The sequence below is a fragment of the Punica granatum genome, chromosome 3, assembly GCF_007655135.1.
Source record: "Punica granatum isolate Tunisia-2019 chromosome 3, ASM765513v2, whole genome shotgun sequence".
Classification (NCBI taxonomy): Eukaryota; Viridiplantae; Streptophyta; class Magnoliopsida; order Myrtales; family Lythraceae; genus Punica; species Punica granatum.
The window spans coordinates 15,764,367-15,788,322 of record NC_045129.1 but is presented as its reverse complement, the minus strand read 5'-3'; the positions used below and the strand labels follow the sequence as shown (position 1 = coordinate 15,788,322).

General features: G+C 37.9%; 3 protein-coding genes across 4 annotated transcripts; 1 reads left to right on the top strand and 2 right to left on the bottom strand.

The window, feature by feature from the left end:
• Positions 1 to 12,440: 12,440 nt before the first annotated feature.
• LOC116199567 (homeobox-leucine zipper protein GLABRA 2) lies at positions 12,441 to 17,839 on the top strand. 2 transcript variants are annotated; one of them, XM_031529965.1, is made up of 12 exons: positions 12,441 to 12,829; positions 12,952 to 13,253; positions 14,011 to 14,128; positions 14,298 to 14,492; positions 14,612 to 14,992; positions 15,082 to 15,183; positions 15,546 to 15,755; positions 16,141 to 16,315; positions 16,442 to 16,713; positions 16,800 to 16,886; positions 17,003 to 17,411; positions 17,608 to 17,839. In XM_031529965.1, the coding sequence occupies exons 1-11, from the start codon at positions 12,743 to 12,745 to the stop codon at positions 17,381 to 17,383; spliced, it is 2,310 nt and encodes a 769-aa protein (XP_031385825.1). In that variant the 5' UTR covers positions 12,441 to 12,742; the 3' UTR covers positions 17,384 to 17,411; positions 17,608 to 17,839. The 2 variants fall into 2 exon arrangements, with proteins under 2 accessions (XP_031385825.1, XP_031385824.1); XM_031529964.1 differs by having other exon boundaries at positions 12,442 to 12,829; positions 17,003 to 17,834.
• A 159-nt stretch (positions 17,840 to 17,998) lies between these two features.
• On the bottom strand, positions 17,999 to 18,845 carry LOC116199568 (30S ribosomal protein S17, chloroplastic). The gene has a single exon (XM_031529966.1). It carries the CDS (start codon positions 18,800 to 18,802, stop codon positions 18,305 to 18,307), a length of 498 nt encoding a protein of 165 aa, XP_031385826.1. The 5' UTR covers positions 18,803 to 18,845; the 3' UTR covers positions 17,999 to 18,304.
• A 1,802-nt stretch (positions 18,846 to 20,647) lies between these two features.
• Positions 20,648 to 23,685, bottom strand: LOC116199181 (rop guanine nucleotide exchange factor 12). The gene is made up of 6 exons (XM_031529472.1): positions 23,159 to 23,685; positions 22,712 to 22,980; positions 22,545 to 22,619; positions 22,182 to 22,445; positions 21,652 to 21,972; positions 20,648 to 21,439 (listed from the first exon to the last, which is right to left on the bottom strand). The coding sequence occupies exons 1-6, from the start codon at positions 23,451 to 23,453 to the stop codon at positions 21,008 to 21,010; spliced, it is 1,656 nt and encodes a 551-aa protein (XP_031385332.1). The 5' UTR covers positions 23,454 to 23,685; the 3' UTR covers positions 20,648 to 21,007.
• Positions 23,686 to 23,956: the final 271 nt, after the last annotated feature.

Here is a 23,956-nt window from a genome sequence, read left to right as displayed (position 1 = left end):
AGAAAAAAAGTATATTATAATTTTTTGGTGATTATGTTTGTTGCAATATAGTTCATTTGATGAAAGCTACTCTACACATTTCATAAACAAGGAATTTAATTGAATAAAATAAAAGGATTGAGGATGAGAATCAAAAGAGAAAATGATTAAGGGCAAATCATATTAATCACTTAAACTATACATCTATCTATAAGTAAAACCTCCAACATAAAGTAGGGGCTTAGTGTATTAGCACAAATCATTGATTTAGAAAATAGAAGTTTCAGTTTCAATCTTTACTAGTGGAATTTCCCGTACTTATTTATTTCGCTTTCCTTATTATTATAATATAGTTACTTATTTATTTCGCTTTCCTTATTCTTATAATAAACCTATAGGTTTCTCTTAGTTTAAAATAAACTAAAGAACCAACAAAAGTGTTGGTTGAGTGGTTAGCAGCTCACCCCCGTAAGGAGGAGAACACAAGTTTGAACCTCGGGAAGCGCACTTGTTAGGAGGGAGAATAACCCTTAATGCTCGATCTCCCGACTGGATTAGTCAGACTCCATTAGGCTCTGGATAGCAGGGTACACACCTAAAAAATAAAAATAAAATAAAGATCCTCCTTCTAGTTATGGTGTAACTTTTCTTTCAATGTTTTAGTTCTTTTGAGATGGAGCCCTTGAATTAAAGGCAACCACCAGACTCCTTCTGCACACACTCTTTCCAGCTCCACTGTATGTTCTCTTCCTTCACTTTAATCCTTGATTATGTGATTTATTTAGTTCAATCCTTATTGTTTTCAAAATAGATAGTATAGTCCTTTCTTTTGTCTAATTCAAGAACGCTACAAAAATCCAGACTTATATGCTATCTACATCGATAACATTAAAAGGATGACATTTAATTATAAAAGAGTAAAATATACAAGTCACATTAGCTAGTTTTCATTTACAACTAATGCGTTGCACTGGATTTTTTTCATTTATTTAGCATTGCACTTAGCATTATAATGTCAAATTTAAAATTAGCTTTATAATAATGATTCATTCAATATTCAAAGATGATCATTAATTTTAATAATAAAATGAAAACATAATTCTAATAATATTGAAAGTCCGATATAGTTTTCCCATACTTCATTTTTTTATATTATATGATTTCTTAAATTTTAAATCATTATAATATATAAAAAGCTGAGGCGCGCGAGATAGATGCTCTATCTAAGCTCGATCTTGAAATCCTTAACTCCGTAACGACTATTCTTATAGTTTCATTAAATGTATTTTGCCATAGCTGGATCAAGTTCGATGATATTGCATTTTTCATTTGGCATTTCATTATTTTCAAATTACATAACTTTCATAATTTTGAAATTCAATATTATTTATTTTTCTAATCTTTTTCAATTGCATTAAATGGAGGACATATATTTTTTCTTGGAAGTCAATTTTATAACGTATATATAGATTATATAATTTATAATAAAAAAATAAAATTATTAATTTTATTTATTAAAAATATTTATTGTAATATGTTAGTTAGTTTTATTATACATATATAGATACTACTTTAGAAATAATGAGAGAAAAAATAAACATGTGATGTATTGAGGGAGACAGAAATAAATGCGGTAGCCAGCGACAATTGAGTTTGCTGAAGTTCCGAATTTGTCCATTTGTTGCTATTGCTTAGGCTTTTAAAGGAATTGCTGGTATGGTTTTAGCAATTGCCAACAATACTCTCTTTTTTTAAAAAACAATTAGCAAAAAAATCAATACTCTCTTTTAAAATATGACACTTACCACTTTTATGTTTGCTGATATAGTAATTGACGCAACACCACATGTACAGTCCTATTGACATGGCATTTTAATATAATTTTTCAATATAAAAATAATGTTATTTTTAAAAATAATTCTTTAATGTGAATTTCAGCAGGATTGTATATGTGCCGTTGCGTCAATTGCCATATAAGCAAATATAGAGATATTACGTGTGCTATTTTTTTCGGCGTAAACACTAGTATTCGGAAGCCCAATAGGCCACGACTAATCCAATGGAGCCGAGTCAGTCCATTAAGTGATAAAACTCTCCCAGCGTGAATTTTCAATTGAACCAACTCTTGTAATTGTTATGTGTGCTATTTCAAAAGAAGGATTTCAGTGACATTTTATAGAAATATAGGGAGTGCACCTAGCATTTAGTCTTTATTTTAAAATGGGTACAGTTTTTTGTTATTTCAAGACGAGATGCGCTTTGTCCCAATGTATTATAATAAAATGGAAAAAAGAGAGTAACCAACTTAGCCAATCAGAAGTGTCCATATCATTGCTAAGCATATATCTCATATTCTATATTCTACAGTAAGGACAACCACCTATATAATAAATGGGTATTTACCTAAAATTACCTATGGTTTGCTCGTTTTGTCAAATCTATCATATACTTTTTTTTATCAAATCTATCTCATGGTTTACTTTTTATATCAAATCTATCACGGCGTTATCTTTTCCGTCAACATCTAACGACCGTGCTGACTTGGCGCTTACGTGGCAAGTGTGACCCACTATCTCTCCACATGCCACGTCAGCACAACCATTAGATATTGACGGAAAAAATAACGCCGGGATAGATTTGATACAAAAAGTAAACCATGGGATAAATTTAACAAAAAAAAAAACATATGATAGATTTAACAAAACGGACAAACCATGGGCCATTTTAGGTAAAAACCCCTCTAATAAATGTCTTTAATAAATACTATCAATATTTTTTCATCATTTATACCTCCAGTCTAAAAACCCAATAGACTCCGTATCCAGTTGGAGTCGGATTGACCGATTAAGGGGTAAAACTCTTTCAATGTGAACTTTTCTTATACAAGACTCGAATCTGAAACCTATTTAAGAGAAATAAGTACCGCATCACTTGAACCAAACTAAATTGGTTATCAATATTTTAAAAATAAATATGCTCCAAATAAATACTATTATCTTGTAAGATAATTATATATAACAATTAATCTATAGATAGAATAAATAAATATCTAATTAGGTGTTAATAATAATATCTATGGCAAGATAATCAATTGATTACACAAATAGGACCGGAAAAAATTAACTACAAGTCAGCAACTTTATGAGTTTATTTATTATAAATACATTATTAAAACCAAATTATTGAAATAAGTATATTATTATATAATTACCTCTAAAGACAAGTGTAAATCGAATTTTTATTAATATGAATAACACTAGTTGCAAAACTATAATCAAACCTTTAGTCAAAATTTTAACAAAAAATTACTCCTATTTTTTACAAAAAAAAAACTCTAATTTTATTGAAGATTATCGTTTCAAATATGATTAAATATTTCAGATTTATTATTGTTATTTATTCTTAATAAGAAAATTGGACTTTTTAAATGTGAATAATTAAAATAAGAAATGATAACCAATATGTGAAATGGTCAAGTAAAAACTAATATATAGAAACAAATTCGTGCGCCATGCACGAGATAAAGTATTTATTTATGTATTTTTTTGTGTAATTTATGCACGAGACAAAGTACTATGGTATTTGAAATTTCAAAGAGTTTCGATTAATTCAATTTGAGCTGAATCGGTTTACTAAGGAGTAAACTTTCCCCTACATGCACCAAGATATGTGATTTCCACTGCATGAGAAATCATTGACAAAGTTAATAGTAAATGGATGAATATATTTAGTGGATTTCCAGCAATATATATATATAGTGGCAAATGGGCCGTACTACCTACATGCCACTAAATAGTGGATCATCTGGATAATAAATAATTGGTTTTTCTTCAATATATTGTCGGAAGGAAAATCAATCATAGATTTTCTTTCTTTTTTTCTTTTTTTTTGGGGTGAATCATTTAAATTTTCTCTTTAACGTATAAGCACATATATAATAAGGACCCAAAACTGGACGGGAAGACCAGAATAAAATGGCATAATGGTACCCCCATCTCCACCCTTTCCTTTGAGATTTTTTTTTTCCATAACGAAACTTCCAACAAAAGCATATATGGTTAAATAAGTTTTATCAAACGAACTAGGGATTTTATCATGTGAGGAGTTATTTATTTATTTATTTATCAGTATGCTATTTCAACCATCTTCCATCACTAGCTAAAATTAAATACAATGACTCCATCATTAACACCTTCACTGACTTCATCATCATCCTCGGCTCCTCCCTCTCTCTCGGTTCTCTCCCTTTCATCTTCTTCAGTACCTCCATCATCATCTTCTAACCTCCTTCCATCACATCCTCCACCATCATCTACCTCTCATCTCATCTCCTTCTTCTCCACTTTTCTCCTCTCCCCTTAGCCTTTCCTTCCTCTGCTTCCTGCCATTATCATTATAGCCCCTATAACCATCTCCATCCTCTACTCATCACCATCAACACATCACAGCTTCCCTTTCCTTCTCTCTGCATCTCCATCATTGCCATCTCCTCCTCTTCTTTCCTTAATATGTATTAAGGAAACTTTTTATCATTGATTATGTAGTAGAATATATATATATATACATATATATTATTTGCATATAACCTAATAGAATACATACTATATACATTAGCTGCTATTCATAATTTTTTTATATTGTTGCAATCGAATTGCCATTCATATATATTATAGCAAAATATAGAAATGGAAGCCAATGTTAATAAGAGTTTATAATATTTATAGTTGCCCTTTATATTATTGGGATGCTAGTTTATTTGGTGAGTTTATTGCATGAAGTGGTACAACGGTTTATCATATATTAGAATAATAGACTGAAAGAACTAAAGAAATTATCAATTTTGATATGATTTTTCTTGATAAAGAGGTTTACTTTCCATATTTGACCAAATATATTATTTTATTAATCAAAAATATACTTTTACTAATTTATTGTTTCTAATGGAATTGATGCATGTAAGTATAAGAAAGTCACACATTGATTTGTTATGGACGATACATTTAGAAGAAGCTTATACACAATTAATAATTTCAAGATAATTGCACTTTCATTGAAGTATCGTTCAATTGATGTTCAATTAAAGATATCATTTTCTCTTGGAGTTTTTACCTAAAATGACCCACAGTTTACGTATTTTGTCAAATTTATCTTATGCTTTTTTTTTGTTAGCTATATCCCATGGTTTACATTTGCTTCAAATCTATCCCGCCGTTATCTTTTCCGTCGACATCTAACAGCCGTACTGACGTGGCGCCCACGTGGCAAGTGGGGGCCCACTATCTCTCCACGTGTCACGTCAGCATGACCGTTAGATGTCGACGGAAAAGATAACGCCGGAATAGATTTAATGCAAAAAGTAAACTATGTGATAGATTTGACAAAAAAATATATATGATAGATTTGACAAAACGGATAAATCATTGGTCATTTTAGGTAAATTCTCCTTTTTTCGTAGTCGATATGAATGATTTTTTTATAATTTGTTGATATCATTAACATAATTCATTCGGTTTTAACTAAATTATATGTATGCATAAGGTCTAAAATTATTTTTATAAATTGTAACAAAAAATTATTCAATTGCATCCACATACGTGCGGCTCATCAACTAGTTTACTTTATGGGGCGCTGCTCCATACACCTAATCCGCATTAAGAGCAGAATATACTATACTCTTATTTATTATTATAATTTCGTCATACAGGAATTAATAGGCCCCACACGTTATTATTATTATTATTTTTACTAGGTTAGCGCTAACTTTTGGAAACAAACGTTGGAGACACCTTCTAAGTTCTAACCTCCTGTTTTCCTTTCGGTGAAGCTTTGATGCTTGACCTTCTAGTGAAGGTTTGGGGGCTCGTCGAAACATTTAATATACATGCATTTATGTAAAATAACATTATGAATGACTTTATACATGCTTGATGTCCCCACTTTTGATTGCGTATAAGATATTGAATGACCATGTAAATCTTTCACAGTGGGCAATTTGTGAAAACTACTGCATGTTGGTACGTGAGATTTAATGGGAAGAGCTGATTAATTCACGGGAATTTAATTACACAATAAGGGTTAATAATAAAAAAAATTCAAACATTTTATATTTTAACAATTCTAACATGAACTTTATTCCCTAACTTAAAAATACACAAATTATTGATTTGATAACAATTCTAGCACGATATCAACTTTTCCATTAATTTGAACGAAAATTGCTGTTGTGTATTACTGATGCCACGTGGCTTATAATGATTGGTTGAGTGGAACCCATCATATTTTTTAATAATAAATTATTCCCCAAAATTACAAAAACTTAAAAAAAAAAAGAACTTGAGGGACGATGGGCGGTGGGGGCCTTGTTGTTGACCACCACCCCCCGATTGGGGTCGTTGGAGACCACATAAGGCACTGGCGATCCCAATCCGGGGGGGGGGGGGGGATCGATGGCGAGGACCTACCGCCGGCCACTACCCCTACTCCCCAATTTTGCCTTTTGCTTTTTTTTTTTATTTCTTTTTTTATTTTTTGGAATAATTTTATTATTGAAGAAAATATGGTGGATCCTACTCAATCTACACGTCAGTCATTTCTGCCCAAATTAATAAAACAATTGACGTCGTATTAGAATTGTTATCAAATCGTAAGTTAATCCAATTTTAGATTAAGAAAAAAAAGTTCGTGTTTGTTTTTATTTACCTAACGAAAATGTTGAGAGTTTATATCTCATATGCAAATCTAAGAAGACTTCAATGAGTTTATAAGAAATTGTGCATCACAACCTGTTAGCCCGAGCTTTTGGGTTGGAGATGAGCCCAATCACTTATAGGCCTGGTGGGAATTTTATATGGTATTATAGCGGATTACGCTTCCGCGCTCCCATGTGGGCTCACACCACGCTAGGCCTAAAGTTTGAGAGTAGCTAAAAAGTGCGCTTCGTGTTAGTCTCCCCTCGCCTGAGCACAAGAAAGGAGCCCGACTCGTGGTTAGTTGTTGAGGGAATGTGTTTAAGGGCACGTGACAAGTTATGGCAAGTGAGCAAAGACCACATGTTGCCACGTGAGGGTAAGTGTTGAGAGATTGGGTACTATAACCTACTGGCTCGAGCTTTTGGGTTGAGGATGAACCCAATCACTTATATGCCTAATGAAAATTTTACAAAAAATATGATTATTCAAAAGATTGGGTTTGACAAATAATGAACTTAATTTTTTCCGTTAGCCATGGACATTATGGGTTTGACTTTGAAATTTCATTTTGAAATGTCATTACAAATAATATAGTAGGAATTTTACATGGTATCATAGCGGATTACACTTCCGCGCTCCCATGTGGGCTCACACCACGCTAGGCCTAAAGTTTGAGAGCAGCCAAAAAGCGTGCCTCATGTTAGTCTCCCCTCGCCTGAGCACAGAAAAGGAAGCTCAGCTCGTGATTAATTGTTGAGGGAAGGTGTTTAAGGGCGCGTGACAAGTGATGGCAAGTGAGCAAAGACCATATGTTGCCACGTGAGGGCAGTGTGTTGAGAAATTAAGTACCATAACTTACTGGCTCGAGCTTTTTGGTTGAGGATTGACCCAATCACTTATAGGCCAGTGAAAATTTTACAAAAAATATGAATATTCAGATGATTGGGTTTGACCAATAATGAACTTAAGTTTTTCCATTAGACATGGACGTTATGGGTTTGACCGTGAAATTTCATTTTGAATTGTCATTACAAATAATATAGCTTGGGAAAGGGATGTGTTAGATCCCATAAATGCTTATCATAAAAATTAATGGGTTAGTAATAAAAAAAATTTCAAACTTTTCACATTTTAACGATTTTAGTATGAAAATTTTTCTTTAACCAATTAAATCACAAACTACCGATTTGATAACAATGTTAGCACAACGTCAATATCTCCGTTAATTTTAACTAGAATTGCTAACGCGTACGTAATGGTGCCACATGGCTCACGGTGATTGGTCGAGTGGGTTTCACATTTAAAAAAAATCTAAAAATAAAAAGAATAGAAAAAGAAAAAAAACATGTAGTTGGTCGACAGTGAGGAGGAGGGGAGGTGGCTGACGGTAGGGGCCGACATCGAAGCCCCCATTGGTCATAATCGAAAAATTCCACAATTTCAACGCCGGCCACTATCCCTCCAATTGGGGTTGTCGACGACCCCAATTGGAGGGGTGGTGGCCGACGTCGAGGCTCCCTACCATCAGCCACTTCCCGTCCTCCTTACTTCGAGCTTTTTTTTTGTTATTTTTTAAAATTTTAAGAATTTTTTTAATGTGGAACCCACTAAGCCAATCATCGGAAGCTACGTGACACTGTCATGTACACATCAGTAATTTCGGTTAAAATTAACTGAGAATTTGACGGTATGCTAACATTGTTATCAAAATAGCAGTTTGCGATTTAATTAGTTAAAGAAAAAAGTTCGTATTAAAATTGTTATAATATAAAAAGTTTAGAATTTTCTTGATTATTAACCTAAAATTAATCGATAAATAGTTTTAGTAAGCGCGACAATTTGAACTCTACATTCATAATTACGAAAGAATTTAAGCGCTAAATCAAGTGGAAAACCTTTATATCTTACGCATGCAAATGTCACTTTCATAAAGTGGGTTAAATAGTACTTGGGGAGAGAATCAAAATTAGAGATTTCCCGGCGCAACTTTAATTTAAGATAATATTAATTAATCCCTTTGTTTTAGTTTAGATATTAAGTGCAACCCCGTACCTTATACAGACATATAAAAAAGGACTAATAAAATTTCATTTATTCAAAGTTTATAACAAAAATATTTTGTTTTATGTAATTCTTTTCCTGAAAATTGCTTTTAATATTTATTCGAGATTGAAAAATATTTGTTTTTAAGAAATTGTTTAATATTTATTTGAAAATCAAGAAGTTTATTTATTTTTAATATAGAAAGGCTAGTGTGACATTTTCTCATTACACTTCCGACTCGTATATATTATATAATTGATGATAATTTATTGGTATATGCTAGGGACATTATTATTGTTATTATATTATTTTGCTGGGGGTCATTGGTCATTTGGAATTGACTTATCTGAATTTAAGTGGGGAAATTATAAATAAGTCGCATACATTTAATTTTTTTAATTATTTTTCTCTCGGTTTTGGAATTAAAGCTTGGAGGCAAATACATTAATTGCATTCACTTCTCTCAACCCTTTAAATGACATAAAGACACGATGGAAAATTTATTTAATAATGATAATAAATAATGGGGGAGTCTTTGAAACAATTCATAGATTCAGAGAGTACTATGCTCTCTAGTCTCCTCGTCAGCCTTCCTCTTTGACCTAACAGTTCGTTCCCTGATCAGCTTTTTCTACTATATGTGGCTCGGCTAATTCGAGCCAGCCGCTTCCATTTCCCACTTTTTTTTGTTTCTTTTCCATTTTTCAATAATTTTTTTATGTTCTTGAAAAATCAGGACACAAGCATTGAAAATTGAATGTAAGAATCAAATATTGATAAGCAATAATTTGAAAACTGAATATTTCCCAAAAACTGGAAAGGTCGAAATTACTGTTCATTTTGAAATAATTGTACCACATATGTCGAGACCCGTATTGCTTCCAAACACTAGGGTTCCAGCCGAAGAATTACCTTGATTAAAATGCCTTAGTATCAAAGTAAATTATACATTTACCTGGATTTTGCAACCGAAATAAATTACTTGGATTTAAGTAAATTTTTTATAAATAAAGTAAATTACTGAGATTTCGAAAAAATGTGATATAACTTTTATTATATTAGTTAGATCTCATTGGACTTTCGAATTTTAGGATACACGCATAAAATAAAATCAGTTCATTACTTATTTTTTGGGAAAAATAATTAGTTCATTAGTTGATTATACCATATCATTATTTTTATTAATTAAATAATTTACCATAGATTGACATTTCGTCCGGCTGCTTCTATAGATTTTTCCTTTTTTCTTTTCCTCCCAATGACATACAAGAGGGCCTCAGAAGCTAGTAAAAATATGGAGGAAGGAAAATTAAGAAAGGGTCAACCTGAGTCCGACTAGTATAGATGGAGTCTAAAACTTCTTGGTTCCAAGTGAGACTCGATCGACTCTCTTTCATCCGCGAGCACGTGCCACCGCACCATTTTCCTTCATCTTCTACACACACATATATATATTATACTATTTACATAATGAAACTGTCAAAAAAATGTATATAATTAGTGCACGGTAAAATTAATGGTTCAGTATATTTGGATTATAAAAGAAGTGATTCTAAAATATTTAACTGCATTAAAATGGAAGTAATTTGGATTCATGTCCTTCTTTCACAATTTCGATATACAGCTATTGAATACTAACTGCAACCTGCTCTCTGATTGCAATCTTTTCTTTAGCTAAGTGACGTTTCTAGACATAGTGTGTTCATAAGAGATCTCTTCTGTACATTTTTATGAAAACGTCCTCTCTTACGAGCGAAAGGGTTAACACGATTCATAATTGATTTCAATCTTCCGTCGCCAAGTGCGACTACTAGATACTAATTTCTGCGTTTTGAGATAAGGTTAACTATATAACATTGAAAGCTTTATTTATATATTTATAACTCAGACGAATATTAAAATGCTTAACAGGAGATTATGACCATTAGGTGCCACTTACTGGTACTTAAAATGAACAGAAAATACACCTCCACATATTTATATATTCATGCGCGCGCGCAGACACACATTAATGTATATATATATGAATCTGTGGTAGTTTTGAATTGAAAAAGTGGGGTTAAAGCCACCTTAAGCCTGATAAAAATTATATAGCAATCTGATCCATGAAAGAAATTTCATCATTAATTAAATTAAACTAAATTAAAGAATTAATCCCCTTGTCTACTAATTGCTTCGGCATAAAGTGAGAGAGCTGAGTTGCCTTCGTCTGGAAAGTTCATCGATCTACATAACTTTGAGCATTTGTACTGCTAACCTTTGTATCTGCCCACGTATGCGTATTAAAACTTTTTGATCTGCAGGAAAGGACATATTGTATGGATTGAAGACGTGAAATTCTTGATAAATGAATAGGGGGATTCAGTTCTGAAAATTAGGAGAGCAAACACAAAGAATCTAATGATGTTAAGGATCGTTGTCTCCCACATCGAAAAAATCATAAAAGAAAATTCTAAAAAATAATAATATTCATTGTCTTATTCAGTTTTAAGTTTTTTTGTTTTTGGTAAATATGGCCCAATCAATTGTAAGACCAATAAAAATTTTATATGGTATTAAGAGTAGGTTATGCATTCATGTGGGCTCACATATATGCCCAATCACTTATAAGTCCAGCGAAAATTTTAAATGGCAACGGAGTAGGTTAATCACGCATGTTGCTCGCATCTCGCCAAGCTGATTGTTGCACTCAAAGTGCGCCTCATATAGATAAGCCTGATTATGAAGCTCGTGATTTGTTTAGCCAAAGTGCAAAAAAAGGAGTTGTCTCATTGTTCAATATCCACCTTCACTCAAGTCTAAAAGAGAAGCCAACTCGTAAGTAAAAGTCCAAGTGCCAAAATGAAAGTCCGGTTCGTAGTCAATTCTCGAGAGCAGGTGTTCAAGTTTATGCAGCACATGCCGGAAAGCGTTAAAGCCAATCGAAAAATCATGAAGAAAAAGTTAATTATAATAATTAGATATACCATTTTATCAGTTTGAACTTTTGCAAGCGAACATAAAAAGTCCCATGACAAATATATGAGAAAATACACATAATTTCTTATGGAAGATCACTAGTTACAAAAAATAAACAACACTGTCAACCGCCGATACAAAAAGAGCTCACGTCAATATGTACTTATGATTCTTCTCCTAGATCATCTATAAATTGTTTGGGTTCTCATCATCCATATACCAAATTAATTGTATTGAAAGATAAAAAAAAAAAAAGATCCAATTTTGCAATGCCCACATTCATGAAGTCGTAATAATCACACAACATCTAGCTAGAAGTAGGACCCAGCCCGACCAAACATTCTTCAAACCAAAAAGGAGAGAGCGGGAAGAATACAGAAAGCATAAGCCACAGCCGAGCCGAGCCGAGCCGACGGGCTCAGAGCAAGCCTCCTCACGTACGTACGTGCAGATAGGAAGAAGCAGAACATAAGACCAACGGAAGGAGGAAAAACTATAAATACCGTTGCCGTTGCGCATTGATGCCCCCATTAAAGTTAGTTGGACTCTCTCTCTCTCTCTCTCTCTCTCTGTCTGACTTAATCCTCTATTCCTTCCTTCCTTCTCCCTCTTGACTGTTCCCCAATTATCTAACAGTCAACTCCTAACAGCCCCCCCGCCCCCCTCTCTCTCCCTCCCTGTCAGACCGATCTTCAGGCTGAGTCTTTTTCACTACTACAGAGAGAGAGAACCCAAAAAAAGAAAAAAGAAAAAAAAAAAAAGAGGAAGAAAAATGAAAATGGCCTCCTCCTCATCATCTCTGCCTCCTCTGGGACTTGCTTTTGTTTTATATCCTTAAATCGACCCGACCCCACAGCTCTTCCCTCCCCCTCCCCCCTAACTACAAATCTTCTTCTTCATCACCATCCATCCATCCATCCATCTATCCAGGCCAATGTCCTCCTCCTCCATTGTTGTTGTTGTTGTTGTTGTTGTTGTTACTTAGCAGCAGCAGCAGCAGCTGTTCCAACTTCCCACACACACCCCACCTTAAAAAACCCGAACCCATAAAAAGGTCCCCTCCCCAACTGCCAATGGGCGTCGTCGACATGTCCAACAACAACCCCCCTTCTTCTCGTACCAAGGACTTCTTCGCCTCCCCAGCCCTCTCCCTCAGCCTCGTACGCCCGCCCTATCTTTCTTTCTTTCTTTCTTTCTATCTATCTATCTATCTATATATGTTTAGCTCCGATGTTCGTTTGATATTTCCCTTTTGTTGATCCTTTTGTCTCCTCTGTTTCAGGCCGGGATTTTCAGGGATGCCGGGGCGGCGGCGGCCTCCAGGGCCGAAAGCGGCGGCGGCGGAGGGACGGAGGTGGAGGAGGGCGACGAGGGGAGCGGAGGAGGAGGAGGTGCAAGGGGGCTGGGTCTGCGGGAGGAGACGGTCGAGATCAGCAGCGAGAACTCCGGGCCCGCGAGGTCGAGGTCCGACGACGAGTTCGATCCTGACGGGGACCCGGATGACGACAACGACGGGGACAAGAAGAAGAAGAAGCGCAAGAAGTATCACCGCCACACCGCCGAACAAATCCGAGAAATGGAATCGTATGTACTATGTTATACTTCTTTTCACTATTAACTTTGATGATTGAATGTTATCTATACTAATATATATTATCGACTAATGATTACCAAAGTACGCCTCGAAGAAAATTTCTCTCGAGCGATCAGTATATCGGGCAACATATGCCCGCATCAAAATGTCCGGGAATAGATTTTATTTGTTCAGGGCTACCTAATCCCACTATTATGTATGATGCTAATGGATATAATGAAAAGGTGTAGTTTTTTACTGGATTTTGACTTCGGGTTCAGATTAAATCCACTGATTAGCGTATTAGAAGTATATGATTATATTTTTTAAGCGTACGAGAGTACTTAGTGAGACCTCCTTATGGGTAAATAATTTGCTTTTGAAAAGGAGCTGATTGATTAAATTATGAAGGCCAAAAAGATTTACTCGAATATCCCTTTACACATTACTTTTTGCTCTTTTGTTTGTATCTGTATTGGGCTCTTCATCATGTTCTCTGATATGTATTGCAGGCAATGGACTGGAACAAAATGCCTTTTTTTTTTTTCTTTTTTTATTTATGAAAATGGCTTTGGAAGAACATTTTGCTTAATCCTCTGCAGAACCAGTGACTAAATGTCATACATTCTCATAAGTGATTCTTCTTTCTTTGTACCGACATATGTATTGTGTTACGGTCCGATTCTTCTTTTTTCATAATTCGAAGATACCCTTATCTTTGAGGCCTAAGCTTTCAGCAAATAAGGCATGGCTTTATTCGACTTGCAGGCTGTTTAAGGAGTCGCCTCATCCCGATGAGAAACAGAGGCAACAACTGAGCAAGCAACTGGGACTCGCTCCAAGGCAAGTTAAGTTCTGGTTTCAGAACCGTCGGACCCAATTGAAGGTATTGATAAACGGAAGATCCATGATCTTTTCTTTTGACACGTGTCGAGATTTTTCGGTCACGATACTTACTACTTGGGATGAATGGCAATTTTATCCTCTTTTGTGATCAGTTGTTATATTTACTATGCAAACCAAGATTTTTAATACTGGAATAATTGCAATGGCAGGCGATTCAGGAGCGCCATGAAAATTCTCTGCTGAAAACAGAGATGGAGAAACTGAGAGACGAAAACAAAGCCATGAGGGAGACCATCCAGAAGTCATGCTGCCCAAATTGTGGCTCGGCCACCACTAGCAGAGAAACCGCCTTGACCACACAAGAACAGCAATTGCGCATTGAAAATGCCCGACTCAAAGCCGAGGTTCACCTCTACATAAATAAATGAAAATGGAAATTTTTCGGCTTCCCCCTCTTTCCTGGTGAAAGAGATATTTTCTTATATAATTGACTGTAAACATCTGGCATGCTGCGGTATTGTAGGTGGAAAAGCTCCGGGCGGCTCTTGGAAAATACCCACCAGGAACAAGCTCACCATCGTGCTCTGCAGGGGCGGACCAAGAAACCCGAAGCTCATTGGACTTTTATACAGGGATCTTCGGGCTTGATAAATCCAGAATTATGGAATTGGTCAATCAGGCAACAGGGGAGCTACAGAGAATGGCAACTGCCAGGGAACCTCTCTGGGTGAGGAGCGTCGAGACAGGTCGAGAGATTCTCAACTACGATGAGTACGTGAAGGAGTTCTTGCCTGAAGGCCTGACTTCAAGTGATGGCAGGCCCAAGAGATCCATCGAGGCCTCGAGGGAGACCGGGGTGGTCTTTGTTGATCTTCCACGACTCCTTCAGAGTTTCATGGATATGGTATGGATAATACTCAAATCAGTCTTTCCTCATTTTTCTTCCAAGAATACTTATCTTACTTTCCCCAAAAAAATATGGTGTGCCCCCAGAATCAGTGGAAGGAGATGTTTCCCTGCATGATCTCAAAAGCAGCTACGGTTGATGTTATCAACAACGGTGAAGGTCCAAATAGAAATGGAGCTGTACAATTGGTGAGTTTACAATTATGTACATCCACAAATCTGCAGAAATAAATCGTAATCTACTCAGCTTTACGCATATTAACTAGTAGTAGTAGTCATTTACCCAGTGAAAGATAAAGGGTAATCTGCAGACTCTGCTCTCAGGCAACCTATATTTCTTATATGCATTGAAAGTCACTTTCCTTTAGCTAGAAAAACTTTATTAAAAGAACATAACAAATATGTCTTTCTTCCATGACCGGTGTGGTCCAACCTATCTCTTTCAAAGCAGTGAATCTCAGCGGAAAGTCAAAAGTTTATCTTCATTAATGTTTGTGTTTTGTTTAATTTCTCCCCAATTAATACTTCGTGTTTTTTTCCAATGAATGTAGATGTTTACGGAGCTTCAGATGCTCACGCCGATGGTGCCCACAAGGGAAGTTTACTTCATCAGATTCTGCAAGCAGCTGAGTCCCGAACAGTGGGCTATCGTTGACGTCTCGATCGACAAAGTGGAGGACAACATTGATGCGTCTCTTGTTAAGTGCCGGAAACGCCCGTCTGGTTGCATCATTGAGGACAAAACCAATGGCCATTGCAAGGTATATGCATTTATTCGTATAAATGGGCTGGGGAAAAAAAAAAACAGCTTTCTGAACTTTTGGGGGCTGTTTTCCTTTTGTAGAAGGCAGAAAGAAGAGAAGGGTAAAAGTACATGAAATACATTACACCCAGAAAAAGTACATACAGGGAACAAAAATAGAATAATCCAGCAAACACAAATTAAACTGGAAAACTAAACCGACTCCTAAAACCATAGCATCTTGAACAGTGATCTACCCATAATTCATTCGGTGGAACGTGAAAAAGTTGTTAAAGAACCATTGTCTCTAGGATTGTAAAGGTTCGAGATTCAATATGCACTCTCCTAATTTGCCCGTAAAGAAAAAGAAAAATTATTAAAATAATCCGTTGATGATCTCTCAGGTGATTTGGGTGGAACACCTAGAATGCCAGAAAAGCACAGTCCACCCAATGTACCGGACGATCGTGAACAGTGGCCTCGCCTTTGGTGCTAGGCATTGGATGGCAACGTTGCAGCAGCAGTGTGAGCGTCTTGTGTTCTTCATGGCCACTAATGTCCCCACCAAAGACTCAAGCGGTACACTAAACCCCCGAGTTAATTGTTTCATCCTCATTGATTCAAATAATGGAGTAATATAAGTGGTGGAACTAAGAACTGACTGAATTTTCCATTCTTTGTTTGTTTTCTATTTTTTGGATTCAGGGGTTGCCACCCTTGCTGGGAGAAAGAGCATACTGAGGTTGGCACAGAGGATGAGCCAGAGCTTCTGTCACGCCATTGGAGCTTCAAGCTTCCACAGCTGGACTAAAGTCCCGGGGAAGATGGGAGAAGACATTAGGGTGGCTTCTAGGAAGAACCTGAACGACCCGGGAGAGCCTGTGGGAGTGATCCTTTGTGCAGTCTCATCTGTTCTGCTGCCAGTGTCTCCTCATGTGCTTTTCGACTTCCTCAGGGATGAAGCTCGTCGACATGAGGTTCGATCCCATAAGTACTTATCGGGACTAGATCATGCTTAGTCATGGATAATAACTCACATGGCTATTAATTGGTTGAATTGCAGTGGGATATCATGTTGAGTGCAGGTCCAGTACAGTCAATTGCGAACCTAGCCAAAGGACAAGATCGTGGCAATTCAGTAAACATCCAAGTGAGATTTTCTCACAATTTCTTTATTCTTCGTCCACGTGACTAGTAATATTCACTGGTCTAATTTGGTTAATCTCAGTCGTACTCCAAAATTGATCCCGTCGAACTTTGTTGCAGACAATGAAGTCGAAAGACAACAGCATGTGGCTGCTCCAAGACACTTGCACAAATGCTTACGAGTCAATGGTGGTGTACGCCCCAGTAGACATCACGGGCATGCAGGCCGTGATGACAGGCTGTGACTCCAGCAACATTGCAGTCCTGCCTTCAGGATTCTCAATCTTACCTGACGGGCTCGAGTCGAGGCCCCTTGTGATCACCTCCAGGCAGGAGGAGAAAAGTTCAGAGTGCGGGTCCCTCCTTACAATCGCATTCCAGATCCTAACAAACACATCCCCCACAGCCAAGTTGACAATGGAGTCCGTGGAATCTGTCAACACCCTCATCTCCTGCACGCTGCGGAATATTAGGACGAGCCTGCAGTGCGAGGACGGTTAACCCCGAATATGCACAAAAGGAGTTCACTGTTCGCCACTGAAACTAATAGATAGGGAGCTGATTAATTAATTAATTAATTGTAAAACTAATAGGTTTTTAGTTTACTTTTCACCAAATTCTCCCATCCTTTTGATATGTTTACGGAGATCTCAGTCCGGTTTCTAGTAGCAGTAGTTGTATTGGGTATTGAAGTTTAATTTGTTCTTTTGGGGTTGGCATTGCAGGCCATGGATTTTAAAGGAGTCTGTAATCGATGGAAGTGATGGTGGAAGGAAACAGAGAAGAACAGTGCAGAAATTTTGTGGTCTGTCATCTTCGTAAAACCGACAGGAACTGGATTTGTTCATGTACATATATGGTGTATGCATCATAGTACTTAATCTTCCACGGAATAGCCGAACAGACAATGGATTTCTATGCCCCGAAAACTAAGCATGCTAGAATTTTGTCATGTCATATCTTATCATTTCTTTCTTCAAAGCACCGAGCTTCTTCCCAACTGCGTCACCATGTTCGGTCATGTTCGATACAAAGCGGTGGAAAGGTTTCGAAAGAGAGTGACCAAAAAATATGTTGAGTTTCCATTGCTTTGTGCCAATAGAGTCTGACAGCAGATTAAGCTTGGAATTTGAATCCTATTAACATCCATTGAAGGAACAATATAGATTGAAGCCAAACGGCCAAAATCAAAGTTACAACTGAAATAATAGAAAAAGGGTTCCCTGCAAATGAATCCAATAGTGCAAATCAAAGGAATTGCATTGCAACTGCATCATCAATTTCCACAAATCAGCCCGACAAGTGCAACCCTCCATGTTGAGCTCAAATACAAAAAGTTACAGACTTTAAGGAACGGTAAAACCCAGAAGCAAAGCAATTGCAATAAAATACTCAAAATCAAAGGTTCAATTGGATTGAGATTCAAGCTTGTTCCTGCAGCTGCTGCTGGGACTCTAGAGGTATCCAGAGCTCTCCGGCCTCGTCTCCATTGCTGTTCTTCTTCTTCCCCCTCCTGGCCGGGACCGGGACGGCGAGGAAAGTCTTGGTCTTGCTGATGGGCCGGCTCTTCTCGAGCTGGACAATGTCCCCGACATTGAACTTGTTCTCGGGGTCGTGGGCCTGGTACTTCTTCTTCTTCCTCACCCGTCGCTTGTACTTCGGGTGAGGGGCCAGCCGGACCACCTCCACCGCCACGGTCTTGTCGTTGGTGGCGCACACCACCCGCCCCTGCATCGACTTCATTGCCCTTATGGTTGGCAGGAAGGAGGGGGCGGACTGCGGCGGTGCGGCAGGCTTGGGGAGGAGGGTGAAGGACGGAGCGGCGGCGGCGGCGGGCCCGCCATGGAGGAAGGGGGTGGCGGTGGCGGAGGAGAGCTTGAGGGAACGGAGAGGGTGGAGGAGAGCGGTGGTCAAGGACATCCCTCTTTGCTCAGGCTGAGAGAGAGGATTGGGAGAAGAGGATAAGGGGACTGGGGGTATTTGTTTTGGGGGAGTTTTTCAATTTGCTCCGTCAATTGTAGTCTTCTTTCGAACTGGTCCCTGTAGTATGCTATTTATTTGGCCCCATGCATAACATTATCAAGAATGTTGTCACGGTGTTTGGATTCCGAGGCATGCTCATCAAGGAGTAAGGATAGGGGATTCGTAATTGTCCGAATGATGTATTTCGATATACACGACACTCTCTATATAGAATTCTACAAGAATAGTGTGAAATTCTAATTGAACACGAGTCGTGAACCAATTGAATGTTAAACCGTCAAGTAATCCGATTTTTAACAATTTCCATGAGACGGAACTCAGTCATGTTAGGTTTCTGGATTTGGAAAGCGAAAATCATGGTTGAACTATGCAACATTTATGAAAATTAAAGAAAAGGATAAAAAAAGTTTGATTATTTTTATGAATCTCTTAAACTAAACGTGAATTATTTGCCTTTAACTATTCTAAAAGGTGGATCAGTTGAAATGTGTGCAAACTCATACCGACACCATTTGGCCACATACCAAATGACATGCGTTTTGCTTTCGCATATCTTCTCTCTCTCTCTGCAAATCAACCCACTTCGCATGATCCATCGTGCCTACAAGTGCATGCTCGTTTTATGAAGGGGTAGGCTGGAAACTGCTTGTGCATACTCAGAAAGTGGACTAGATTTACTTACTGAAATCTATTTCCTCATCGAGTTTCTTAAGCTGCAGCTGAGCCTCAAAGACTCATATCTTCACTTAGTACGTTGATCGCGGAATTTCTGAACGTGTAAATAAGTTCCCGGATTGGACGTCTTAGCTAAGCTAATAAGAGCAAAAGTTAGTACTAACCGACATAAATTGCCTTGGTAAAAAAGTTTACAGAGTTTCAGAGACCATATCTTTTAGGGTAGTCACCAATATAGAACATGCCTGCACAATATTCATACCAAAATCACAAATTATCGATTTGCCTCTTCTCGTTCTTCCTGTTTCAGTTCAATGTCTGAAATAGCAATGTTGCCTCATCTTAATAATTCTCAAATTACGGTTTGAAATAAATGCTTACAAGCAAGTCTCAGCTCGAGCGCAGAAATTGACACGCTCAACGAAGCTTGAGCAGTTATAATAAGTTAGGCAGATTTGACTGAGCTTGCGGAGACTCGGCTTGGCTTGGCTTGGCTTTTTAGCTGAACATCTGACCTCTCTTCCTGAGATACTTTCTGTCCATTGAAATCTGCTGTGTGTGTGTTTTAGTATGATTTTCATTCGAGGGTTAATTACCTAAAAAACACAAACTTTCTACATTTTATCAATTCTAACACAATTTTTTTTTCTTGACCTAAGAATACACAAACTATCAATTTGATATTAATGTTAGCACGAAATCAATTTTTCAATAGAAGGAGCCTCAACGGTGACCAATGCCCTCCCAAATGGGATCGCCCATGATGATAGAGCTCACCGGTGAGCCCAATTTTGGGGATGGTGGCCCCCAGTGAGCTCCACCATCTACCTCTTCATTCTTTTCTGATTTTACTTTTTTTTTTCCTTTTAATTTGAGTAGTGAGGGTCTCACTGAGACCCACTGCCACCACCATAAGGTCGCCGGAGATCTCAGCTACCAAATCGAGGTGTGTGGGCAGCAACTCTCGTTTGAATCAATGGAAAAGTCGAGGCGTGCTAAAATTAATATTAAATTGATAGTCCGTGCATTTTTTTGTCTAGAAAAAAAATAGTGCTAGAATTGATAAAGGCGAAAATATTTGTATTTTTTAAGGTAATTAACCCTTCATTTATTCATCGCAAAAAAAATTGTCTCTTCTGTTGGAAACTCGGAATGAAATATCAGGAGAGATCGGACTATGTTAGAACTCAATGGCATTACAAATACAAAATCAATGCTTACACAGACAAACCATATCCCATGATGCCTTCCCCTATATGTACATATGAAAAAGATTGTACATGAGTAAGCACAACTCAAAAAGGAAGGAACCAGGAACCGGTGTGGATATTAGCAATTTGATGTGCCGGGCTTTTCCCGTGACTCTTTTACGCATGTTGTTTCCTCTCTCTCTGTTTGCTTCCAACCCAAGTTGTTGGTTTCTCCTAACTTCCTCTCATGCTACATATATAGTATGTATGGTGCTCACTAATCCCGCGCTGTCGGGCTTCTCAACCCGCCTGAGTGCTCCAGTTTCTCTATGTAGGAAACCTTTTTGCCGGCCACTATGTTTGCATATTTATGCTTTCCGTCGGGATCTTTTAGTAGCAAATCATCTCCCTTCGAGTCCTTCACCTCCGAATCTCCTTGCTCCAAGTTCCATCCCATGAAATCAGACAAGGTCATTGAAGTAGGTGTCTCCGCTGAGTGCACCTTCTCTGCCTCTTCTTGATAATATGAGAGTTTCTCTGCCTCCATGGTTGGTGAAGAACCTCTTAGCTGGTTCCTCTTGCTTGGCGCATGAGATGGTTTTCGTGCAAAGTAATCTGCGTGGAGAACATCTTCTATTCTCGACATGACAGTGTACGCTAAGCTTTCCAATATCCTTGAGTAGCTCTCCAGAATAGCTTGTCCTACATCCTGGGGAAAAGAGTTCAGAACCAAGGCCTTCTAGTCAGATATACCAGTTTTCTGACTTCTCTCAAATTGTCAAGCATCATAGTAACTTTCTAAGTTTTGCTTAGAGGAAAAACTGACGAGTTTCGAACAGACGAAATAATACAGGAGATCTAAATGATAGAGAACTCATAAAAAGTTAGTGCAAATCAGCAAGAAGCATGCATTATCATTACCCGATTGTATTGAATTTTGCTGATGTCGAGAGCAGATTGAGGGATGCCTGGGAATCGTTGCTTGATGAGGAGCAGTATTGTCTCAGCTCTTTCCTCGAAGAGCTCTCTTTTCTCCATGCTTATTGCTGAGCCCCAAGATGATTTCCCATCCTTGTTGTTCATCTTTCTCTTCCAGATCACGATTGAGGCCTCGATCCTGTTCTTGAGGTCCAGGATCTTGTGTTCGGATGACATGTCCATGGTGGAGAGAAATTGCTCAGGATCAAAGTACTCAACTGTTATGTGTCTGTAGATCGAGTCTCCAAGACTCGCTCTCCCATTCTGCCAGATCAAAACCAAAAGCATTCTTTTAGATCAATCATAAAAAATAAGGCAACAAGTGTCTGATAGCAGTTCCAAGTATCAGTATCTCGTTCAAATTGTGCAACAAAACTTTCATTTTTCCAAAAGCTTGGGAGAAAGAAAGAATTATATTTTTAGTAAAAAATAAACAGAAATTGAAATCATTCTTGAAAAGCAAACAATGTTACCTTAGGTAGAGATTCGATGTAGTTTTCAGGAATCTCCATTTCCGATAAAACCTGAGCGTTTATAGCCATGGCTGCTTTGAGAACTTGGTTCACGGAATCCTTCTGAAACTGAAGCCATTTCCTTGTCATCTCGGATAGCCCCTCAGGAGGGACTTTAACTGTGGGCAGCCACCACTTATCGTCTTTCCTCTTCTTGTCAGGCTCATCATCATCTTTTGAGACATAATAGAACTCATTCTGATCCTTAAAGTTATCCAAACAATCCTGGTCATACACAAAAGCGTTTTTATCAGATGATTACATTCTAAGGGTTCTCAGGTCAAATTCTGATATTCAGGAGAAGTTCACGATTGACGTTCTCACAATTAGCATTGCGTCAAGCTTGCGCAAGGCAGGAATGTCCATCTGGAGATCAGTCCGTTGCTTCGTCGTCATGATCTATTGCATCAGATGAAAATAATTTGTCAATGGCAATAGCAAGAAACGGGGGAAGAGAGGTAACGACAATGGAAGTTTTCATTGTTTACTACCTCCATGTTCACGCCGTTAGTTTTTTGCTGCGCTGGGACAAACTCGACAATGTGATCAGTGACTGATAAGAGCCAATCGATTTCTTTTCTCCACCTCGCTCTCCTCTCAGGCTGCATCGGCTCGAGGCGTTTTTGTTCACCAAAGACAGAAGCTGCAAGGTTCGTAATTGCATTCGATAGTGCCAGAGCTGAAGAAACTCCTTTCCCACCACCGGACATATCTTCGCCCAGGAGCAACTTGGCAAATCTTTCCTTCATAAGCTCCATATCTGTACAAGCCCAACAAAATAGAAAACTTTGCGTCACGATGTCTAATCAGTTTATTTAACCGAGAACTCTTGAAATTCTCAAATATTTTATTTGATTTATCCGGTTCGAGCTGATCAGCAGTGCGAGCTTCCTAATCGGTTGTTCTGAAAGCTTAATGAGCTTTTATTATCAACTCACCTGAAGGTTGCTTGTCCTTGGTTTCTTCCTTGGACAGACGGGACTTGGGGCCCTTACCGTTATTCGTCCGATGGAGCGACCACCCGATTTGTTGATTGTCCAAGGCATGCTCGTTCAGGGGCTTCGACCCCTGGCTCCTAGAGATTATGGTGTCGTCAACCAGGTAATCCCCCCCGCTGGCACCCTGGTCGACGCTGATGCTCTTCACGTGGCGTCCCGGTGCATCGTGCATCCCTTTGAAATGGAACAGCCTCGACCTGTAACTCTCCTGCTCTTGCTCTAGCGCGCGGACCATCTTTACCGATCCCTCCCGAGGAAGTTAATGACACTCAAACCAACAAGCTCGAGGAATGGAACATGTGACTGTGTGTGTTAAAAGCCTTAGGGAGGATCAACACACAACGCGAAAGTCTGTCAAAAGTCTTTTGGGAGAGAAGGGGAAATGGAGAAAGCCGCCCAACGCTACAGAGAGTGAGAAGATTGAGAATATGTGTTTTGTTTGTATCTTTGGTATTTTGGGAACGTGGGGTGCACGTGTGAGATGGACTAGGAACATAAACATGATGACACAACGATATAATTTATTATATACATGGACCAAGTAAAAATGTACAAATTCCCTTTGTTTTTTTTTTTTTCTTGTCTTTTAATTTTTACCCAGCTCTTTTTGGGTCAGAATAGGGTATTTTCTATTTTTTCTATTGATGGGCGGTGCTCCATTTCAAGGACAAGAGGAAATCTCGGGCAAGACATGTATGCTTCACCACTCTCTCTTTCCCACTAAAAAATGAATGGTTG